This window comes from Strongylocentrotus purpuratus, unplaced genomic scaffold (assembly GCF_000002235.5).
Source record: "Strongylocentrotus purpuratus isolate Spur 01 unplaced genomic scaffold, Spur_5.0 spur5_contig_870, whole genome shotgun sequence".
NCBI lineage: Eukaryota > Metazoa > Echinodermata > Echinoidea > Camarodonta > Strongylocentrotidae > Strongylocentrotus > Strongylocentrotus purpuratus.
In genome coordinates, this window is record NW_022145580.1 from 159,107 (window position 1) to 179,115 (window position 20,009).

Consider the following 20,009-nt stretch of genomic DNA (forward strand, 5'->3'; position numbering starts at 1 on the left):
GCATTTGGGAGAATAAACAAAAACAAAGTCTACGTAGAATCAGCTTGAGCTAGGAATGATCCTGTGTCTTTGTATAGGACCATATAGGTTTCAAGAAAGGTATGAATGTATGCATATTTTTACACTATATATTTATATTGTGAATGTTTTCAATCATAACAAAATAAATGTACAATGTATTTTCATAACATCAAAATACAATGTTTTAAGATTGTAATTTTTTTCAACAAAATTGGGCATTTGGGAGAATAAACAAAATCTTGATAATTTACAAGTTTGATAAATTTTCCAATATTTTATCCATTTTGGTAACTCACATTTCCTAGAAAGGTAATTGATTCACCCCCCCCCCCCCCACGCCCACTCTACTTATTGATAAGAGCCCATTAACACACGAGGCAGTATACCGTTCAACAAAATGAAAAGCTGTGGGGAAATGAGCAGAGATGAGCACAAGTGTCAGCTTTCAGTATATTACACACTATGAACCTTATGAATGAAACGTTCAATTAAGAAACATTTAAATAAGTAAACACATTATACATGTAAACTACCTGATTTGAAAGCTAATAAAATAGAAAGACGGGTGAGTAATGTGATTGGGAGTTTATGCTCTTTATTATACATTATTGTCAGTAATTGTACAAACTTATTGTACAATTCATAACTTCATGAACATATACAATGTATAACGCATGGTCTTCGATACACAAGTACAGTTTTTGTTTTGTTCAGAATTAAATAAAGTTTTCCAGTAAATTGTGGAAGAAGGGAAGAAAAGAAAAGAAAAGAAAGGGGAAATAAAGTGTCAAATGGATTATGGGGGATCAGAAACAATGAAAAGGAAAGATCTAATCATCTGTATACTAAATGATAAACATACACAACTTAATTTGACTCTATTGTTTTAAACTTTGAGAGTGTGAGGGGGTAAAATAGCTTCTTTACAAAGATCCTTCTGGCACCAAGGTAAAAATGATTTTTTTTTTTTCTTCTTCAGATTCCATGTATTAACGGAAGATGAAAAACAACTGCAATCGTATCTTATTATGTATAAGGTGAAATGAAGGTGTAAACTTTCTCTGTTTTCCTGTTATTAACCCAATAGCTACTAAATTCTCTCATCCCCATAGGTTTTATAAAGGGACTACCCGGTTCCCACAGCTAATGAGTTAAACAAAGCCAATATCTCTAAAGAACCTCATATCTCATGTCCTTTCTCTACCACAGGTAACATTGCTCTTCTTTCATAAGTTGGTCTTCAAATGCCTCGTCTTTGAACATAAGGCAGCAAATATCAAAACAAGAATTGGTCTCAAATTCCTCTCTTCTCATGTCAGTTCACTGCACATCGTCCACTTCCAATAGGTTGTCTACCACGTAGATCTTTGGGCGCCTGACATGTTTCCTATATCAGCGATGGATCTCCATACGATACGACTGAGTCTCCATCTCTTGAGAACAGATCTTGGTCTTGAAGTGATGGCACATCGATCACGTATCCTAACATGGCAGCTGTCTCGAGGGAAAGTTGCTATCTCTTGATCTGCAACCTCCTGCAAGAAGAGATATGAGAAATGGTCAGAACCAAACAAAAAATATTTCAAAGCATGGCTGTGTTACAATATTAGCAATCTTAATAAGATCTATATGCATTGTATGGGCAGCAAAGACCAGCCCTGGTTGTAATACTAAGTTTTCACTAAAAATATCACTTTCTCCTTTCTTCTTGCATTATCAAAATTTGTATTCTTGGCAAGATTGACTGCTTATGGCACTGGAAGTTTAACCATACATTTAGACAATACCTCACACATTCAATCACATCCCATCATCCCAAACTAGAAGTATGGTATATTGTAGAGTGACCTACTCGTATCTCATCTGGGAGGATGGTGTTCTTGCGGATACAGTTGAAGCGTAGTCTGTCCCTGTGATGTTCTTTGACAAGTCGTCTTCTCTTCACATCTCTAATCATCTTCCAATCAGCATAGTATGACCTGGTAAACATGGCACCCACAGCAGTCAAAGGGCTACTGCACTGTTGGTTAAAATAGAATAGAAATAAAAAGTCGCTAATCCTACTTATTAACTCCTTTATTTTTCTTTATAGGTACTATGTCCCTTTTGCAGCCAACCTCAAATTCTGTAGAACTTTGCAGGAATTATGAATATGTCATGTACATGTAGACCTATGTCCTATCTGTGAAATTTAAACGTTAGCAGTGTCCTCATATTCAAATTATGCAAGAAACCTGTTTACTTGCTAGACTTCACTGTCAGACACTATTGAGTGACTGACTGGCTTTTTTTCTTCTTTGGTAATAACATACATGAAAAGAGTTGTAAAGGGTACATGAGCATTTGTCTACATCAATAACCCACTTCTTGTGATGGCCAAGATTAAACTGATTGAATGTTTGCGGAGCATAAAACGTATGACCATTCGGTACAATTGTCTGAAAATCAGACTATTACTTTTGGGCTCTATAGCTCTAAAGTCGATTTGACAACTAATAGTCATTATTTTCCCACTTGAAGACATTTTCAAGCCCCACTTTTTGTAGGGAAGTTCTAAATTATTATTATCTTTCAAATGCAGTTGGAATTTAACTTTTTCATTTTTTTGGCCTGCAAATGGGACATAGGTCTAGTACCTTTAATGTAGTTTCTGCCTTTTGATGTTGCAGAAATACATACAACATACATCACAATTACAACTTTACATTTACAAGGATACAAAGCAACTCCAATATAGATCTATGAATTACCTCAATTATCATTCTTCTGTTATGTGACTTTCTCCTTGACTTTGTATAATTTTTGTCTCTGTCTTTTTACCTTGAGCTTATTCTTTATTATATTCTTCTTCCTCTTCTTTTCCTCTCATTCCTCTTCTTTTCCTCTCCTTCTTAGTCTTACATGTCTTTGATATGATTTACTCCAGCAGGAGTGATAAGCCATAATATTTCCAGATTCAGATTCCACAATTTATTTCTTTTGATCTTCTTCCTCCTGCCTCCTGAAGAGCGAAGTCCAGGGCCGCATATTATAAAAAGTTATGACTAATCTCAAGTTTGATAACCTCACTATCAATCAAAAGGCTTTACATTTATAATACATGGCACTTTCTTGTATTTTCTTGGTCCTCTTTACCGACTCCCCTACTCCCTAGGCCTAGCCCTAGAGTGACTTGAGCGACTTAAAAAAAGTGTTCTTCTTCTCCTTAACGAAGAGTAGACCTAGTCTAGGCCTAGATGATCTAGTCTAAGTCACAGACTAGCTGATTACAGTCATTTAGAAACAGCTTCAACATTATACAGTGCAAAAATATATTGTTTTCTTGATAAAAAAAAATTAATTCATTATCTTGTCCTTGACGAGGCGAGGGCGATTTGATCTCAGCTCTAATCGCTAACTTGAGCCTTGAGGCATAGGCTTACATGAAATTATACATGTGGGACCAAAGACAATATTCACATTTCATTATCCACAATTTCTTCAACCTGAACAACGGATCCAACGGTAGGCATCTACATTATTAACCTGATTATCGGGATGCTCTTACGTTACCGTACTTACCGAATGTGGATTAGACAAAACATGAAGTCTACATAGTGTACTCTGCAATGGTTTGGAACAAATTCTCAGGACAGTTTCCATTTTCGTAATCACACATGTATGACTTTTCGTCGTAAGTGGCGCTAGAACATAATTTTCGGGTCGCTTGGCTGAGGAGGGGGTATACGGGGAGTGGGGGTGGGGGGGGGGGGGGGGTAGTCACCAGGGGCGGATCCATCAAATAATTCTTACAGTTTACATCTCATTTGAAGTGAAATTGAATTACCTGTATAACATCAATCTCCATATACAGATACATTATTTCGTAAGGCACAGGTCTACAGCGGATGCAAGATCTGTGAATCTAATGGTTAGCAATTTACATTTTATAAAATATAGAAAAGTAGCACAAATCACGCATTATACACAATTTACTTCCACGATTCCGTAGGGTCCTCACATATTTGGCCACTTCTATACATTTTCTGACCAGCAAAACATGATCCAGGTTATTTTATGGGGTCCGTGTATGACAAATTAGGGGAAATACCCGGCCATATCAATTTCATGGGACAGTTAAGCGTTCACCCGTCCGCACTAAAGAAAGAGATTTTCAGCGCCCGTTATAAAGGCATGGGAAGGAATCAGAAAAATCGTACTTTGGCCGGGTTTGATAGGTTTAGCATTAGTTGTGGAGGCTGTCCAGAATAGATACCAACATCTATAAAATGCCTGATATTTCCTCTTTGTAATCATGTAACTTTTAATAATTTTTGAAAATAGATAATTCCGTCATTTTTAAGATTTCAAAACACTTATGGGTAGAATTTGGAAGAGATTTAAGCGTAATTTAGAAGAAAAGTGCTTGTTTACGCCCCCTGTGTGACTTTTCCATTGGACTTGCGCCCGAACGGTATAAGCTACAAAGTATATACTATGTCGAGAACACAGGTCATTTCCTCAGCTTTCATAATATATTAGATTTATTATGATTGCTTGAAAAATAGGTCCGTCAAAATGACTTGACAAATTGTTATGTCTGTAAGAAAATACAACCTGAAGTGGCTTTCTTAAGTCGATGCGCGTATGCAATAGCTATGTATTGCTCGCTCTATTACAACGCTGATGTCTAATTGAGCATGACGTTTAATGGTAACAAAACGCCACTTATTCATATCTATTAGTTAAATGAATGTAACCAAACTATAAAATAATTATATAGGAACAAATCTTTCCATATCATAAATAACAATACGTTTTCAAAATCAGTGAAATTAAGATGTATTTATAGGTATGTATAGCCATGATTAAGAGATTTTTGTTGTGTGACAGGATTCCGGACTGTATCCATTCGACATGCAGGGTATACGCGTGTACTAGTGCAGTGTACCGTATACTACGCGCACTGTATTGCCATTGTATGCGCTTAATACGCCGTGTGTGTTCCCAGGTCGAAATTCCAGTTGATACCAGTTGAAACCAGTAAGGATTTCCAACTGGTATCTACTGGTTTGAACTGGTCTCAACTGGTCTCAACTGGTCTTAACTGGTACCAGTTGATACCAGTTGATACAATTTGGAAACCAGTAGAAATACCAGTTGACATCTGAGACCAGTTGATATTACCAGTTGATTTACCAGTTGAAACCAGTAGATGATTACCAGTTGATTTACCATTTGAAAACCAGTATGGTTACCAGTTGATTTACCAGTTGAAAACCAGTAGATGTTTACCAGTTGATTTACCAGTTGAAAACCAGTAGATGATTACCAGTTGATTCCAGTTGAAAACCAGTAGATGATTACCAGTTGAAAACCAGTAGATGAGTACCAGTTGAAAACCAGTAGATGATTACCAGTTGATTTACCAGTTGAAAACCAGTAAGATTACCAGTTGATTTACCAGTTGAAAACCAGTAGATAATTACCAGTTGATTTACCAGTTGAAAACCAGTACGAATACCAGTTGACTTACCAGTTGAAAAACCAGTTCAATGTATCTTATGAATATTCATGATTTGCATGTTTTCACAGAAAATATAATTATCATGATCTTTCAAGGAAATGTGACAATGCACATACATTTTGTGATTTACATTTTCTTAGTTAATTATTGACAAATATATTACACATGTCTGATCATGTTTTTCATCTGATTTAAGACGTAAAATGAGATATATTGATATATATGTAATTACTAACCAGAAATAAAGAGTATAAATTTGTATATATGTATGCACGAACAATATATGTCATATCACACAATACACATCTGTAATCTACTTCAAATGATCATTGTGATGGGGTAATTGCAAGAGTCAGTATACGTGGTCAAGTTAGTGACCAGAGGCTATTAATGATTATTGATTATCAGTTGATTGATTACTGGATAATCATCTGAAAAATCAACTGGTAATTCAACTGGAAATTCAACTGGTAAATCAACTGGTAAATCAACTGGTAATTGAACTGGTAAATCAACTGGTCTCAGTTAGCGTTGTTTCAATTTCCATATTAAAAACCAGTTGAATCTACTGGTTTCAGTTGAAACCAGTAGATTCAACTGGTACCAGTTGACTTACTGGTTTTAACTGGTACCAGTTGCCTACTGGTTTCAACTGGAATTCCGACCTGGGTTGATATAGGCCGGCCTACTGTGTGTGTGATGCGTTGGGGTGTATAGGGGCCTGTGTGTGTGCCACGGCAGAATACATACAACCAGGAATTACTCTCATATCCCTGATACAACGTTCTCTTTAGCTGTACCACATGTTCAGGAGACCCGTGTGATCAAAATACTGATATCATGCACTCTAATTTTAACAAATTAATATATTTTTCTGATGGTCCGAGTCCCAATTTCCACTGTACACAGCTAGGCTTATGAGCCTAACATCATACACCCCCATTTGCTATAATGGATAGGTCCAATGTACGTTTGTTCATCTAGCTAAAGCTATACGCTCCTGTGCGACGCGTATCCAGCGCGTCAGTCGGTAAAATCTGCATTTGGCTCCGCACAGTGTTAAGTGCCGGTATTTTCTACGTCGCGTTAACTGTCCAAATCGAGCAAAACAAAGTCATATGCTGCCCCTTACCCCGCTTGAACTGGATTACAGATGTCTCAAAGATGTCTCACTACGGAAGCCCATTAGTGCCACCTACGAAATAAATTTAAGAGAAATTAACTGGCGGCCGCCAGATAATTAACTGGCGGCCGCCAGATAATTATCTGGCGGCCGCCAGATAATTTCTCTTAAATTTATTTCGTAGGTGGCACTAATGGGCTTCCGTAGCATTATGATAAATTGTGTGAATCCTTTTGTTCATTGGTACACATTTTCTTTCTCTCTCTCTCTCTCTCTCTCTATTTCTCCCTAATACTCCCCTCCTTCTTTATCTCATTTAATCCCTACCTATTTTTTTTCTTTCTCTCTCTATCTTTTAAAACTTCTTATCTATTCTTTATATATCAATCTCTCTTTCTCTCTCTCCCCTCGCTCTTTCTCTCTGTCTTCTATTTCTTCTTCTTCTTCTTCTTCTTCTTCTTCTTCTTCTTCTTCTTCTTCTTCTTCTTCTTCTTCTTCTTTTCTTCTTCTTCTTCTTTTCTTCTTCCCCTTCCCCTTCCCCTTCTTCTTCTTCTTGTCCTTCTTCACAATCTCATGTTTTTATTTTTAAATAAAACCTGGTTGCAGTGATCAAACTTATATAGAAGAAACGACTTTTAAGGCGATGATAGCAAAAAGGTCTGTTATGTTTAAATAATTCACCCATAACTAAGTAATTCATTCATATCCTACGAATTTTTATTGAAAATAGATTATCGTGGTTATATAAATGGGCTGTTTGCAAAATATACATTATAAGTAGATTATATACAAAACCAAAAATGTTCATTTGATTCGCATCTCTCGATGCGTCACAGTCACAGTCATAACCCCTTCACCTATTCATACCCATTGGTATAGAATGCTTACGATCCAGAGTAGATTATAGAAATCCTTTCAAACAAAACTTGACACTCCAAATGATTTATGTTAATGCATCGCTTATACTGTTAACATACTGTTACATCGTTCTTAAACCATCATCGGTAACGTAAGTTTCCTTTATCACATATACTATTATTAAAGATACTCCTTATAGTTGTTAATCTCATTTGACCCAAAACTCATACGACAAAAACACACTCAGTTCTGTACAATAAGTCACTTAATTTTTTTTTTGTATATCGTGTACATTTATGTGAGTTCAAATATTCAAATATAAGTCGTGAACAGAGATTGGACTTGGATTAAACGAAAAGTAATCATTCTATGTTCCTGTGGTGACAAATTTCTTAATCCACTGAGAATACCCCATGTTTTATGCATTCTCCCAAAAGAGATGTTGACGTCACAATGGTGTTTCATTAATGCAGCTTATAATGTCATTTGATGTCCCTGGTTGGTAACCTAATGAAGCTAATACAACATACTAATGATGCAAAATAAAACAGGTTAACATGAACAATATCCGTACAATTCATATTTTGGGTCCTATTTAATGATAATGACATTTTAAACTGTAGACTCGTTTATCGAGGATAAGGATATTGAATGAGTAATGAGTAAAATAAATACGAATTGAAAGACGGAAAGAAAGACAACTAAATCCAAATCATTCACAAGAAATGGAAATTTGTCGATAATTAAAACAACAAAAAAGAGACAAAGGAATTGGTGGAAACATTCATGTTATTTTTCATAACAATAAACGACTGTGATTTTCATAGTGCCTTGTAAAATTCACAAAAATGATTTACAGGATTTGTATTCATTAATTTGGTGTAGAAACGTCATGCTATAAACTTTCATACTGTCTATGGGTTAAGATTTCTGATAGGTGTAAAATGTTTGTTAATTTTTTAATCTTTGGTTTGTTTCTCAACTATATTATCAGGTGAAGTAATTCTTTTTGTCACTATTTAGTGTATAACACATAAACATCGTATACAAATTACAAAATGCTGTACATTAACAGTGAACTTTACTCCCATCTATAGAAAATAATATTGAGAAGATAGTAAAATAGCTCTCAATAAATTCATAAGACTTGGCTTTTTTCTATTGTGATAGCCGTAATCTATGAGATAAAAGTTAATGAACTTGGTTGGGTATTTACGCTGCAAATCGATCAACAGGTGCAACTGAATGTCCTAGAACTGTAAGTTAAATGGTTCTTCAAAGTCTTTATCAATTAAATATATGCAAAGGTATGTGAAATTAAGATTGAGTGATCTTTATTTTTTTTTAATTGTTGGGATGAACATCATCCTATGTCCTTAGGAGCGTAGCGTTTCTTGGCAAACTAAGACTCATTTTGCCGAAGCTGGTCCTCTATCTTAGTGAGCGATTACCTTGACGTTTATTGTCTAAACTAACAGTCAGTTAAAGCTGAACCTTTTCTAAGAAAATGTAGGGTGATTCCCATTACATTTATTACATCCCTCGACTGATCAGAGTCTTCTTGATAAGCAGAACCTAATTATGTCTTACATCGACAGTACCCGACTAAACTGAACATCATTTTACAAAGTGCCACGGACCCCATCTTGTTAAACGATGACAGCTTCCGTCGAGTCTGAGCCTTCTTGTACCCATCAAAATGTATATATTTTATAACAAGCTGTATCTCATCTGATTTTACACGGTCCCGGGGCTTTTTGACAAACATGACTTTGTGACAGTGTCGAATCTGACTCTAACATCCAACCACGTGTAGCCTTATTGATGAACTGTACCTCATTTGACTTTACATCACTATTTTTCCTCGACTGTGAGACTTCCTGACAAATGGTAGCTTATTGTCGATACTTTCCGACTCAAAGTCCTCTCAACAAATGATGATGTGATGTGATGGTTATTTTACCTGACTGCTAAGAAAGCATAAATGCTTGTAAGTAAGCAACCAGACGGCCGACGGCTTTAGGTCCTCTCCGAGGGACCTGGTTGGTAGTGAGGAATAATGCCTCACCAAAGATAACCTCATTTGATTTCACAAAGACCTGTCAAAGTCCTCTTAAAGAAAAAAACAGGACCCTAAGCATTCGTTGACGAAGTAGACCTCATCTTGTTCTACAAAGACAGAACCCTTCGAAGCTGGCTCTTCTTGAAAAGCCGAACCTCTTCTCGTATGATTGTCTCTGATCGTCCACCAGGTTGATGCTCTAGCGTGGGTCTTTCCATTTCACCCGTATCTCTGCTAAGACTTCTTAGAACGGCCTGCATGGTTTCAGGAGGAATGAACATGGTGGGCACGGTCGGTAATCTCCGGGACTGTACTCGGCGGACGGTATCGAAACCTCGAGGTGCCGGTGGTACATCATAGTAGTACCCATCATCTGAACGTATTCTCTGAAGAAGAAAATAATAATAATGGATTACCGACTGCGGAGAGCGACTGAGTGAAAAATATCAACCAGGGGCGGATCCAGGAATTTCTTACCGGGGGGGGGGGGCACAAGGTGGGAAAGAGAACATAATAATTTGTCTTAGTCCCCCCCAAAATAGCAACGACTCAGCCAGCGTGAGGGTCAGGGGGGACACTTTTTTAGGTTACCCATTGGCATATTTTTTTATTTAAAAAAAAAAAAAAAAATAATACTTTTTTGGGATACGGGGGGCACGTTTCTGTTTTTCAGTACATTTTGGGTGATTTTAGGGCTGATTTTAACATATTTTTTTGGCCGGGAGGGGGGGACGTGCACCCCCCCCCCCCCCCCCCCCCCCCCCTGGATCCGCCACTGTCAACTATGTAAAAAACGACACAAGGAAATATTGGATCACAGTTCCAATATGCCTTTTTAAAAGGGACGTGAATTCGCTGTAAAATTTTTGCTTTACTGTTAAGAAATATGTATTGCGATCTTACCCGTTACTGTACATGGAATGAAAAAGAGATATTTCTAATGGCGTCAATATCGGTTTAAACCATTTAACTAAGAAACGTAACGTAATGGGCCCTCCATATTTATTATTATTCATCGTATTTAGGGGGGATTTAGGGTACATTCACAAGGTTATGAAGGTTTTTCAAGAAAGCGATAGATTTCAAAGCAAGAGAATAGCAGTGTTTATACAACACCTACGTGGATCCTTGTCATTTGATTGGGGGATTGTTGGTCACGTGATATTCAATAGATGTTATATTGCACGACCGTGCATTTTTGGTTATATGCAGAGTGCATTTTTGGTTATGCAGACTGCGTACCTCTCTGCCGTGCGCGTATCTCTGTGTGTATCTGACGCGAAGGCAATATGAATGTAATCGAGAAGGCTTGACTCCAACTTTAATAAATATAAGGAGTAAAGCATAATTTGTTGATTAACGTTCTATTACTCTATTAGATCTTCTTTGATGTTGTCTAAAACAAATAATGAATGTTTTTCATTCGTTAATAGTGCAAGTATTTTCATACGTTGAAAGATCAACGTTAATTCTATTCAACTCGGCTGACGCCTCTTTGAATAAAATGTTAATCTTTTAAAATCTTTCAAAATATCCGCACTATTGAACTCATAACCATTCATTATTTGTTTGATATGTGACATTATAAAGAACGTACCCTTCTCCTAGGCTGCACTGATGATGGCATGGCACTCACAACGGGTATCGCGTCATATGTGTTCTCTACACCTGCAGAAAGAAATAGGTCATATTAACTAATTAATAGTGACTGAGATACTCTATCTGCAGTGTTCCAGGTCATTGAAAACACAGTAAGACACTGTTTACTTTGCATGATTACTTTCTTTCCTTATAACCTGTACGAATTTGTTGTGATGAGTAGAATACATCTTTCCTATTAAATATCATCTGTATTGTATCCTGTTGCCTAATTGTTTGCATTTATTACGAAGGTGTGACTAATGTTAGCTTGTTGTTCTTCAGATGACAGGAACTTTGTATGTGACTTTAAACTTATCATTGTTAACTTTACAACGTACACTTACGTGAGTTGAATCATTTCATGTTCACGAACTTGTATAAGATTCTTTCATGTTCATGAATAAAACAATGTCATTTTCAATCAACTCAGTCCTTTGTTTACAAAATTCCAAGTACGTGCATTGTTTCCCTGAAGAGTATTAAGATGCATGAGACTTCACAGCCTAGTGGCCATTATTCTGATTAATAGAAATTTGATTCCATCTTCAGTTCTATAGCTTTCTATGTTGTTGAGTAATTTAGGAAATTAATGCCAAATTTCTTTCAATATTCGTAAATAATGTTCATGTACACTGCGAACCAACGCCATGAAAAATGTGTTGAATGTTACATATGATTCAATGCAAAAACTGTCCTCAATATCAGGACGATTGTGGAGAAATATCCGTTCAATCACAATATCGTCACATGGGGTGTGTGTAGCAATCCCCTTTAAATTCTCTGTTTAGGCAAATGTGAGGTGTTAGATGTTTTGCATAGAGATCCGATTTAAGTGACGCAATCGTTGCCTTTATTTCGACCGCTAGAAAACAGGAAACAAGCATTTATGTGAATAGCATTTTTCACATTGCACTATTGAGAGTCATGATTCTTAAAGTCCTTGTAACATCTCGTGATTATTCAAAATTTCATTGGGATTATAAAGATATTTGGAATACTTTTATTATCTTATGGTTTTACTTTTTAATAACATATTTCACGGCCTAATTTTGAAAAGTTAAGTTGGAAGTTATATACGTGAATAGCATTTTTCACATAATTTAATTTTCAGCGGAACGTTAAGATTTGATGTTAAAAGAAATCTTCGATTTGTGGTTCTCCACGCCATTGTACAAAAGAGAATCTTGAAACACTTATTATTAAGTGTTTCAAGATTCTGTTTTGTGTATCAAAGGAGGTTTGAAGGGTTATTATTTGAATATCTTATTATTTTTATTCTCAATAATATAATTGTTGACCTTCTTGTCTAAGGTATAATAAACTAAAATAATGTGAAGTGTTTTTTTTGTTTTTTTCATAGTGTTTCCTCGATTTTTTTAGTTTTCTTTGATACAACAAACCAATTTGATTGGCGTGAATTTTCTATTATTTGGATTCCATGTTCGTAAGTTGGGTTCATTATTATTCAAAACCATGAAGTAAAAAAGTTTACTAAATAAACATCACAATATTGGGATATTCTGTTACAAAACAGTTCCCTTGACATTTGTATGACGTTAGCATGACGTTAATCAAAATATTAACTAGAAATTCGAAACGGATCTTCTTTGAAATGATATCCTATATAGGATTATTTTTACGTAGACTACATCAAGTACTACTTTAGTTAGTTATCTAGTGACAAGCCAAATGCAAATGTCGAAACAAGACGATCGCAAAGACTAACAAAAGCAAACTCAGGCAATTTCAGGAGACTTTTCTAGTCACTTAATCGTTCAACAATGTTAAATCTGAGATGCACAGCCCTACGTGTTATCAGTGTCTCTGATATGGTGTAATATTGAAGCCTTAACAAAAATTGCGCTTCAAAATATTCAAGGAGTGCCTCAAAAAGTAAAAACCTTTGAGTGACCGGTTTTACTATACTCGTTTTCTCCAATAGACCGTAGTATTATGAAAACCGTTAAGAAAACGCACAATTTGGTTTCGATTTACAATCATAAATATCTTGATAATCAGACAGGCGATCGGCTTGTAAAAGTCATGGGGTTCCTGACTGACCTAAAGGTTTATAATTCTCATTGCAGTATGAGCTAAATCCAGGATTTTGTTTTAGAATCTGAGACAAAGTTACCGGATCCTTTTAATGAAATGTGCGAGCATAACAAGAACGTATCATGTATAGCGTTTATGATTCTAAGGCATTTACATTTACAATAGGGTATCGAAATTGCTCTTGAATTGATTTCTCGAAAGTCTTTGCGATCGTGCTAAACTTACTTTGCTGAGAGACGAACTCAAATCGAATGGATGCTCCCGATGAAGGGGTGAGTCGTGGACTAGTCGTGGTGCTTACTGCTTCTAATTCATCTACTGTTGGTATTCCTGTTGGAAGAAAAGAATTTGTGAGACAGGGTCACAGTAATAGCATGTATAAATAAGTGAGGAAAATACTTATTTGCTACGTGGTCTTTTCGGTGAGATGTAGTCTTTCTTTGTCCTTCACCGAGTTAATAAAGAAGGTGGGAGAGATAGGGAGGGAGAAAGAAGAGAGAGAGAGGGGGAGGGAGAGAGAGGATGGGGAGAGAGAGGGAGTGAGAGAGAAGAGCGAGAGAGAGGGGGAGTGAGAGAGAAGAGCGAGAGAGAGAGGGAGAGAGAGAAGAGCGAGAGAGAGGGGGAGAGACAATATGGGCCAAAATTAGGGACATGTGGTAAAAGAAGAGAGAGAGAAAGGAGAGGGAAGGGCAAGAAATACAATTAATGTATAAAATAAAAACTTATAATATATAGAGAAAGAAAAATTGATAGAATAAATTATGAAGAAGAGGGAGAGGGTGATATTTCATTTGACATGCTGGAGATAGTGTATGAATGTGTGTATCTGTGTGGGTGTATGGGTGTGTGGGTGGTGTGTGAGGGAGAGAGAGAGTGAGAGGGAGTTTAGCATGGAGGAAGAATTACAATGAGAAAGAGAGGGGATATGGGAGCAGGGGTTAGAGATGACAGGAATGGAGAACAGGGGTAGGAGATACAGACAAAGAAGATAGGAGAGAGAGAGTGAGAGAGAGAGAGAGAGAGAGAGAGAGAGAGATGATAGAGAGAGAGAGAGAGAGAGAGAGAGAGAGAGAGAGAGAGAACTAGAGACATAAGAGAGGGTGCATAAGGTGAGAGGGCATACGGTTCTACTAGAGTGTAGTATAAAGAGAGAGGAGGAAAATAGTTGATAAAGAGCAAGAAAGAAGGAAAGAGGAGAAGAGGCACAAATAAGAGAACAGGTGGAAAATACTTTGGGAGAAGTGATCTTTGTAAAATGATCCATGCTCCCTAATGGGAAAGCAACAAATCAAAAAGTGGAAGAAGATAATTAGGTAAAGAAGCATTAATCATTACAATAATTGCGAAGATATAAAAGTTAATGATAATAGTCTTTTCTTAATGACCTTGTGACTATGCCCCCGTGGTCACGTACGTCACACTATGACCCAGTTATACTGGTCATTAGGTCAATAGATGAGTGTTGTCCCTAGAGGTAAAAGATCGAGTGATAAATGGCTAAATTTTCACATCTAGGACTGCTTAGGTGAACCCAAGCTGTGATGAATCTTGTCCACAGTTGGACGTAACCTGCAATTATATTTTTTCATGAGGAAATGGGGCTTGGTCGTTGTGGGACTTTTCGTTGTTTTGATGTACCTAATTGAAATATTTTGTTGAAATGTTTCATGTGATATGTGTTCATTAATCTGTCATGATAGATTTATAAAGCGTCATAGTATTTAGGCATCACTTCATCATTATGTATTGTGAACAGAAAACAAATGAACACCATCAAAGAAAACAACAGCAGCTGTTTGGATTTATGAGCATTTTACGAAACAACAAAAACCACAGAATTCCGGGATATTGATTTTAGGGGCTTACTGATGCTTTAGGACTACATGGACTTATGTCACTGAAAAATAAAACTGAGGTTTTAGATTTCTTTAGGAATGAATATGTATTGTTAAATGTAATATGTGTTGATAATGAGCAATACTATGAACGATAAGAACTTGATGCTATCCAGCATCAAGAATAGGATATTTCCTTCATTCCATTCTATAGGAATAATGTTATGACCACACTGCAACGGCCTTTCCGAAATACTATTCATTTATTTTATGTTTTTAAATATGCCTCATTTATTATTTTCTGGCTCGTGTCTCTTCTTTTTCCCTCAGTTTCCTCTTGTCTTCTTCGATGCACTGTCCACTTCTCATTCTATACTGGGGTTTTTGTGTAAATTCGATTTTTCCAACGTGTATTCCTGATTATGGTCATGGGATGTTACAAATACCATATCCGCGAAACAGAGGGCATTACTTTGTATTTTCTCATTGGGCTCCCTTTTGGGATGTGTTTTCCTTGCTATGAGCATATATCATTGATAGCCCCCTCCGGCTGATGAAATACTCATCATCTGACCAAAAAAGTGTCTAATGGAGAAGAAGGGGGGGCTGAGAGATGTCAACATGATACGAAAAATTAATTCGACCATGTTGACAGCTGTATACATTTCAAAGATGAATCTTTATGGTTTATAATGAGGGCAAGATTGTACATATTGGGCTTTAATTGAACGCTTTATAATGAATGCCACGTGATATGCTTTTGCTTCTGGTACATTTCACATTAAATATTAAATAAAAACTCTTTGCTAACCATAACATCGCAGAAAACAAGGTCTGAGGTAACCAGTGGCGGATGAATAATTCTTTGACGGGGAAGGCATACATCTTAAACAAAATTATCACAAACAAAAAATGGGGCTCAGATACCCACTTCTCTGACAAGTAACTACAACAAATTCCCCAGCCACCAACTTGGAAAATAAAAGGTTCTTTTTTTTTGTTCCGGGTGGGAGAATTAGTATACTTATATGAATGGTAACACGTATCTGATCTTTCTTTCTTAATTGATCTGTGAGAAAACATTAAATAATGGGTGGGTTGTCAATAAGGCCTAGCAATATACATCTCGATTGTCTAGTGGTAAGACAAAATATTGTTTTAATCGGGAAGATAGCACGTTCGAAAGCCGGTTTGCAAACCTACACTGCATTATTCTTGAGGCAATATAATCCCACATTTTAACGAAGTGATTTAAAGCTAATTTTCAATTCCCTTGCTAATATTATATTTAGCTTTATGACGTTTTGATTGTGTTTTTTCTGTATTAGGAGTTTATTCCATTAGGATTTTATTCCAATAGAAAGCATTTAGGAAGCTTGAAATTTCTTCCACGGTCCCTCCCCATTTTCTTTGGATCCACCTCAAACTGTATTTTTATTGAGCTTCCGCTTGATGTCCTTAATCAAAGGAGTTGAGTAATTATGATTCATACGTCATTAGGGCTAGAATAGATCAAAACATTGATGGCTTGTAACTGTTTACCAAGGTCATCATAACTTTTGAGTAGAATGAATACCCAAAACGAAGATAAATGATTTATATTTTGCTCCATACCTGGTATGCCAGCTCGTCTTCTGTTCATATCAACGTAGAATCCTTCCCTACGGACAACTGCGTCAGAGAAAAGAAACATCATGAAGGATGAATATAATTGCTACGTGTCTGGATGGAACATAAATATTATATTTTCTTCCTCCAGTTTATCAATATTTCAAATGAAATCATCATGTTATGGGAGTGTGTGATTAGAGCATTAGCTCATTTCAGATTAAGGAAGAGGGATAAAGTGGGAAGAAGAAAAAAAAAGAAAGAGGGAGAGAGGATTTTATCTAGCCTAGATTTTAGGCTGAATGACCTGCCTGGATGTATATTCATTGACTTCAGTCTGGAACTATTAACTTGCGCCTCACACGAGTCAAAGGAAATCAACACATCTTTATCAAGAAAGGAGGAGTCATTCAGTCCCGAATTTTGGCTGTATCTTGGTCTTGTTCTATTTTCCTTTTACTCACCCCAAAATTCGTCCATTTTTAACCTCCTTCTCGTGTGCCATACTAAGACTATCAGTAAGAAGACAAAACAGGCTGAAATCAATGCAATCAAAAGTGGGCGCTCCACAGGCATCTTTGGAATCCCACGTGGGTTATCTGTTCGAGAAACAAAAACATAATGCTAATCACATGATTATTTTCATTTGTATGACGTTAAATCTATGACGTTGGTAAAAACATGGAGGATAATAAATGTAATTAAAAAAACAAATCAAATAGTATAACTATCCGATCGGTGGGAGTAGTAAGTTCATCATAATGTTATAGGCCTATTGTCCCAAAAGTGTAAACAGGAGATAAAATGAATATTACCATCACAGAGAATAGGTAGGTCTACTGTTAAGGGAGCTGTCGGGTCGACGTCCTCATCTACATCATCGGAGACCTCGCCTGAAAGTGACATGTGAAACCAAGAAAAGGTATATTTATATTCTCGTACATTAAACAGTGCTTTGGAATGAAACGATATGGGAAAATAATTCTTGCTCGTTACTGTAGTCTCCTATACTCACCATCTTACTCCATCCCTTTCTCTCTCTCTTTCTCTCTTTCTCTCTCTCTATTCCTCCTCTTCTTACTCCCCCTCCCCCTCCCAATATCTCTCGCCCTATATGTTAACGACTTCTTTTATCTATTGTTGGTCTTTCAAGTTAGTGCATATATACAAGAGAAAACGTTTCTTCACAACATTTATTTAGAAAATCAAAAGAATAAACAATACAAAGTCCTAAAGTTTTGGTTTATAATAACATATGTCGTTACCATAGTTTCCCTCGTACTATACAAATTTACCATATTTGATTTCAATGGTCCATGTCGTTCTTCCAACAATATTACTTGCTGAACAAGTCATGTTGAATGTGGTAGGCAGCAGGTTGCCTCGATCGCCTGGTATCTGCATGAGACTCACAATCGTTGTACCGAATACCTCTGTGATAGGTCGGGAGAGGTTGGTCATATAAGATGGACTCGTCCATTCAACTACAGGAAGTGGTATTGCTTCTGCGATGCAGGTAATGTTGAATGTGTCCTCGTATCGTGGAATAGTCATGGTTCGCAATGTTGTTATGATATTTGGCTCATCTAAATTCGAAGAAAAATATATTTTAAATATGAGAAAGTTACTTCAAAGAGTAACATGATCATAATGTTTTTCAGATATAATGTTGCTATTCTGATTCATTATTTTGATGACAAATTTGTCTTTATGGAATTACAGGTTTCAACGGTTTCAGTACTCAGCTCTAAAAATTTGTTCATGGATCAATAAGTATTTGAGGCAATTTAAGAAACTACAGAAATAACAACTAGCCATATTAGCTAACCGATATATTGAACTTTTAAAGGTATCACAAAGTTTTGGTATGGGGTCATGAATTTGGTTCAAATGAACATATTGGAACCATATGCAATCTTACAATATTCAGTGATCGTTGTCGCGGTTGAAATCGTGTCTAAAGTGATGAAATTGTTAATAATAAACTCCTTTCGTTGTAAAGCTCCCTCTCAAGGTCAAGATATTAATTTAGCTGTAAAACCATGTTTCTTGACTAAAATTGACCGATTGGCTATTCTCGTTTGAAAATTAAAAACCCAACTACATATTCTGAGATTTTCATGGTCGCGGCTACAGTACCATTGTATGGCCGTATGCGCTATCTGAAAATTACGGAAATTTACCTGGCACCGGTAAATTTTGATATTCAATTTTTCTCGGAAGCAGAAGTGTAAAGGGGCTAATTTTTTTAGTGCCTAAATAATACATCCACAGAGGCATCCAAATGTTTCAAAAATGTAGAAAATCTTTATCCAGCCAATTTTCAAAATTTTCCAAAACTTTGTATTACCTTTAAGCTGCTCATCATACGATGCGGTTTATATTTTACGTTAGTTAAAGGGTGACTGAAGAAGTAAACATTTCAAGGCGGAATCATTAACTGAAGCAAAATTTACTCTTCAACTAAAAGTAATTTTCAGTACACTGTGTAGTCGTTTCTGATGTTTCCCTCAATTAATTGAACTAAAGTTGAATTCAAAAATAAATAAAGGAATAAATGAATATAGGAATCACGATAACAAATACTTTTGAAAATTGAAAAATCATTACATAATCCGAACTAGACAATATGGTATCAAGTTTTCTTCCTTCATTAATTTCTTGAGAGTCCTTGGGAGCAGATTATCACTCAATTCTTTGATTACTGGACTTTATATTAATAAATTCTAAGTGTAAAACTCTTGATGATAAGTTCACTTTTGACATTTTTCTATTGCTATTGAAAAAACAACCTAATACAAATTTCACTGCAAAACTATTTAAAGGATTTTCGAAAAACCAACCTAAGCTTATTTCAATAGCCATGTGCGTCATCTTGTGAAATTCCGAAAATTTTAATGACCTATCATTACATAATGGTATTAAGTTTTCTTTCTTCATTAATTTTCTAAGAGTCCTTGTGACGGGATTATCACTCATTCCTTGATTACTGGACTTCATATTTTCCTTACAGTAAATTCTTAGTGTAAAACTCCTGATGATTGATGCAGAGGCTATCTGGTTGTCAGCAAGGCAACTGTATAGGCCCGCGTCTGTTCTAGTCACGGGTGAAAGACGGAGCAAACTCGTGGCTGTATTCCCATCCCGCCGCATGACGTCATTGATTCTGTGTGATGAGGTTTCCCAGTATACATGTGGTTTGGGATTGGCGCCAAATGCTGTACAGAGCACCGTCAAGGAGTCCCCCTCTTTCACGGGCTTCTCTGTCCAATTAACCGTCATACCTAGTGGAGGGGCTGT

The 20,009-nt window shown here is 36.3% G+C and overlaps 2 protein-coding genes across 2 annotated transcripts; both read right to left on the minus strand.

The window, feature by feature from the left end:
* Positions 1-594: 594 nt before the first annotated feature.
* On the minus strand, positions 595-3,698 carry LOC588867 (28S ribosomal protein S14, mitochondrial). Its single transcript, XM_011678126.2, has 3 exons — positions 3,583-3,698; positions 1,874-2,041; positions 595-1,556 (listed from the first exon to the last, which is right to left on the minus strand). The coding sequence occupies exons 1-3, from the start codon at positions 3,661-3,663 to the stop codon at positions 1,374-1,376; spliced, it is 432 nt and encodes a 143-aa protein (XP_011676428.2). The 5' UTR covers positions 3,664-3,698; the 3' UTR covers positions 595-1,373.
* A 3,672-nt stretch (positions 3,699-7,370) lies between these two features.
* LOC115920504 lies at positions 7,371-19,985 on the minus strand. The gene is made up of 8 exons (XM_030976318.1): positions 19,721-19,985; positions 18,005-18,295; positions 17,525-17,602; positions 17,174-17,308; positions 16,716-16,772; positions 13,492-13,596; positions 11,168-11,238; positions 7,371-9,956 (listed from the first exon to the last, which is right to left on the minus strand). Exons 1-8 carry the CDS (start codon positions 19,860-19,862, stop codon positions 9,678-9,680), a joined length of 1,158 nt encoding a protein of 385 aa, XP_030832178.1. The 5' UTR covers positions 19,863-19,985; the 3' UTR covers positions 7,371-9,677.
* Positions 19,986-20,009: the final 24 nt, after the last annotated feature.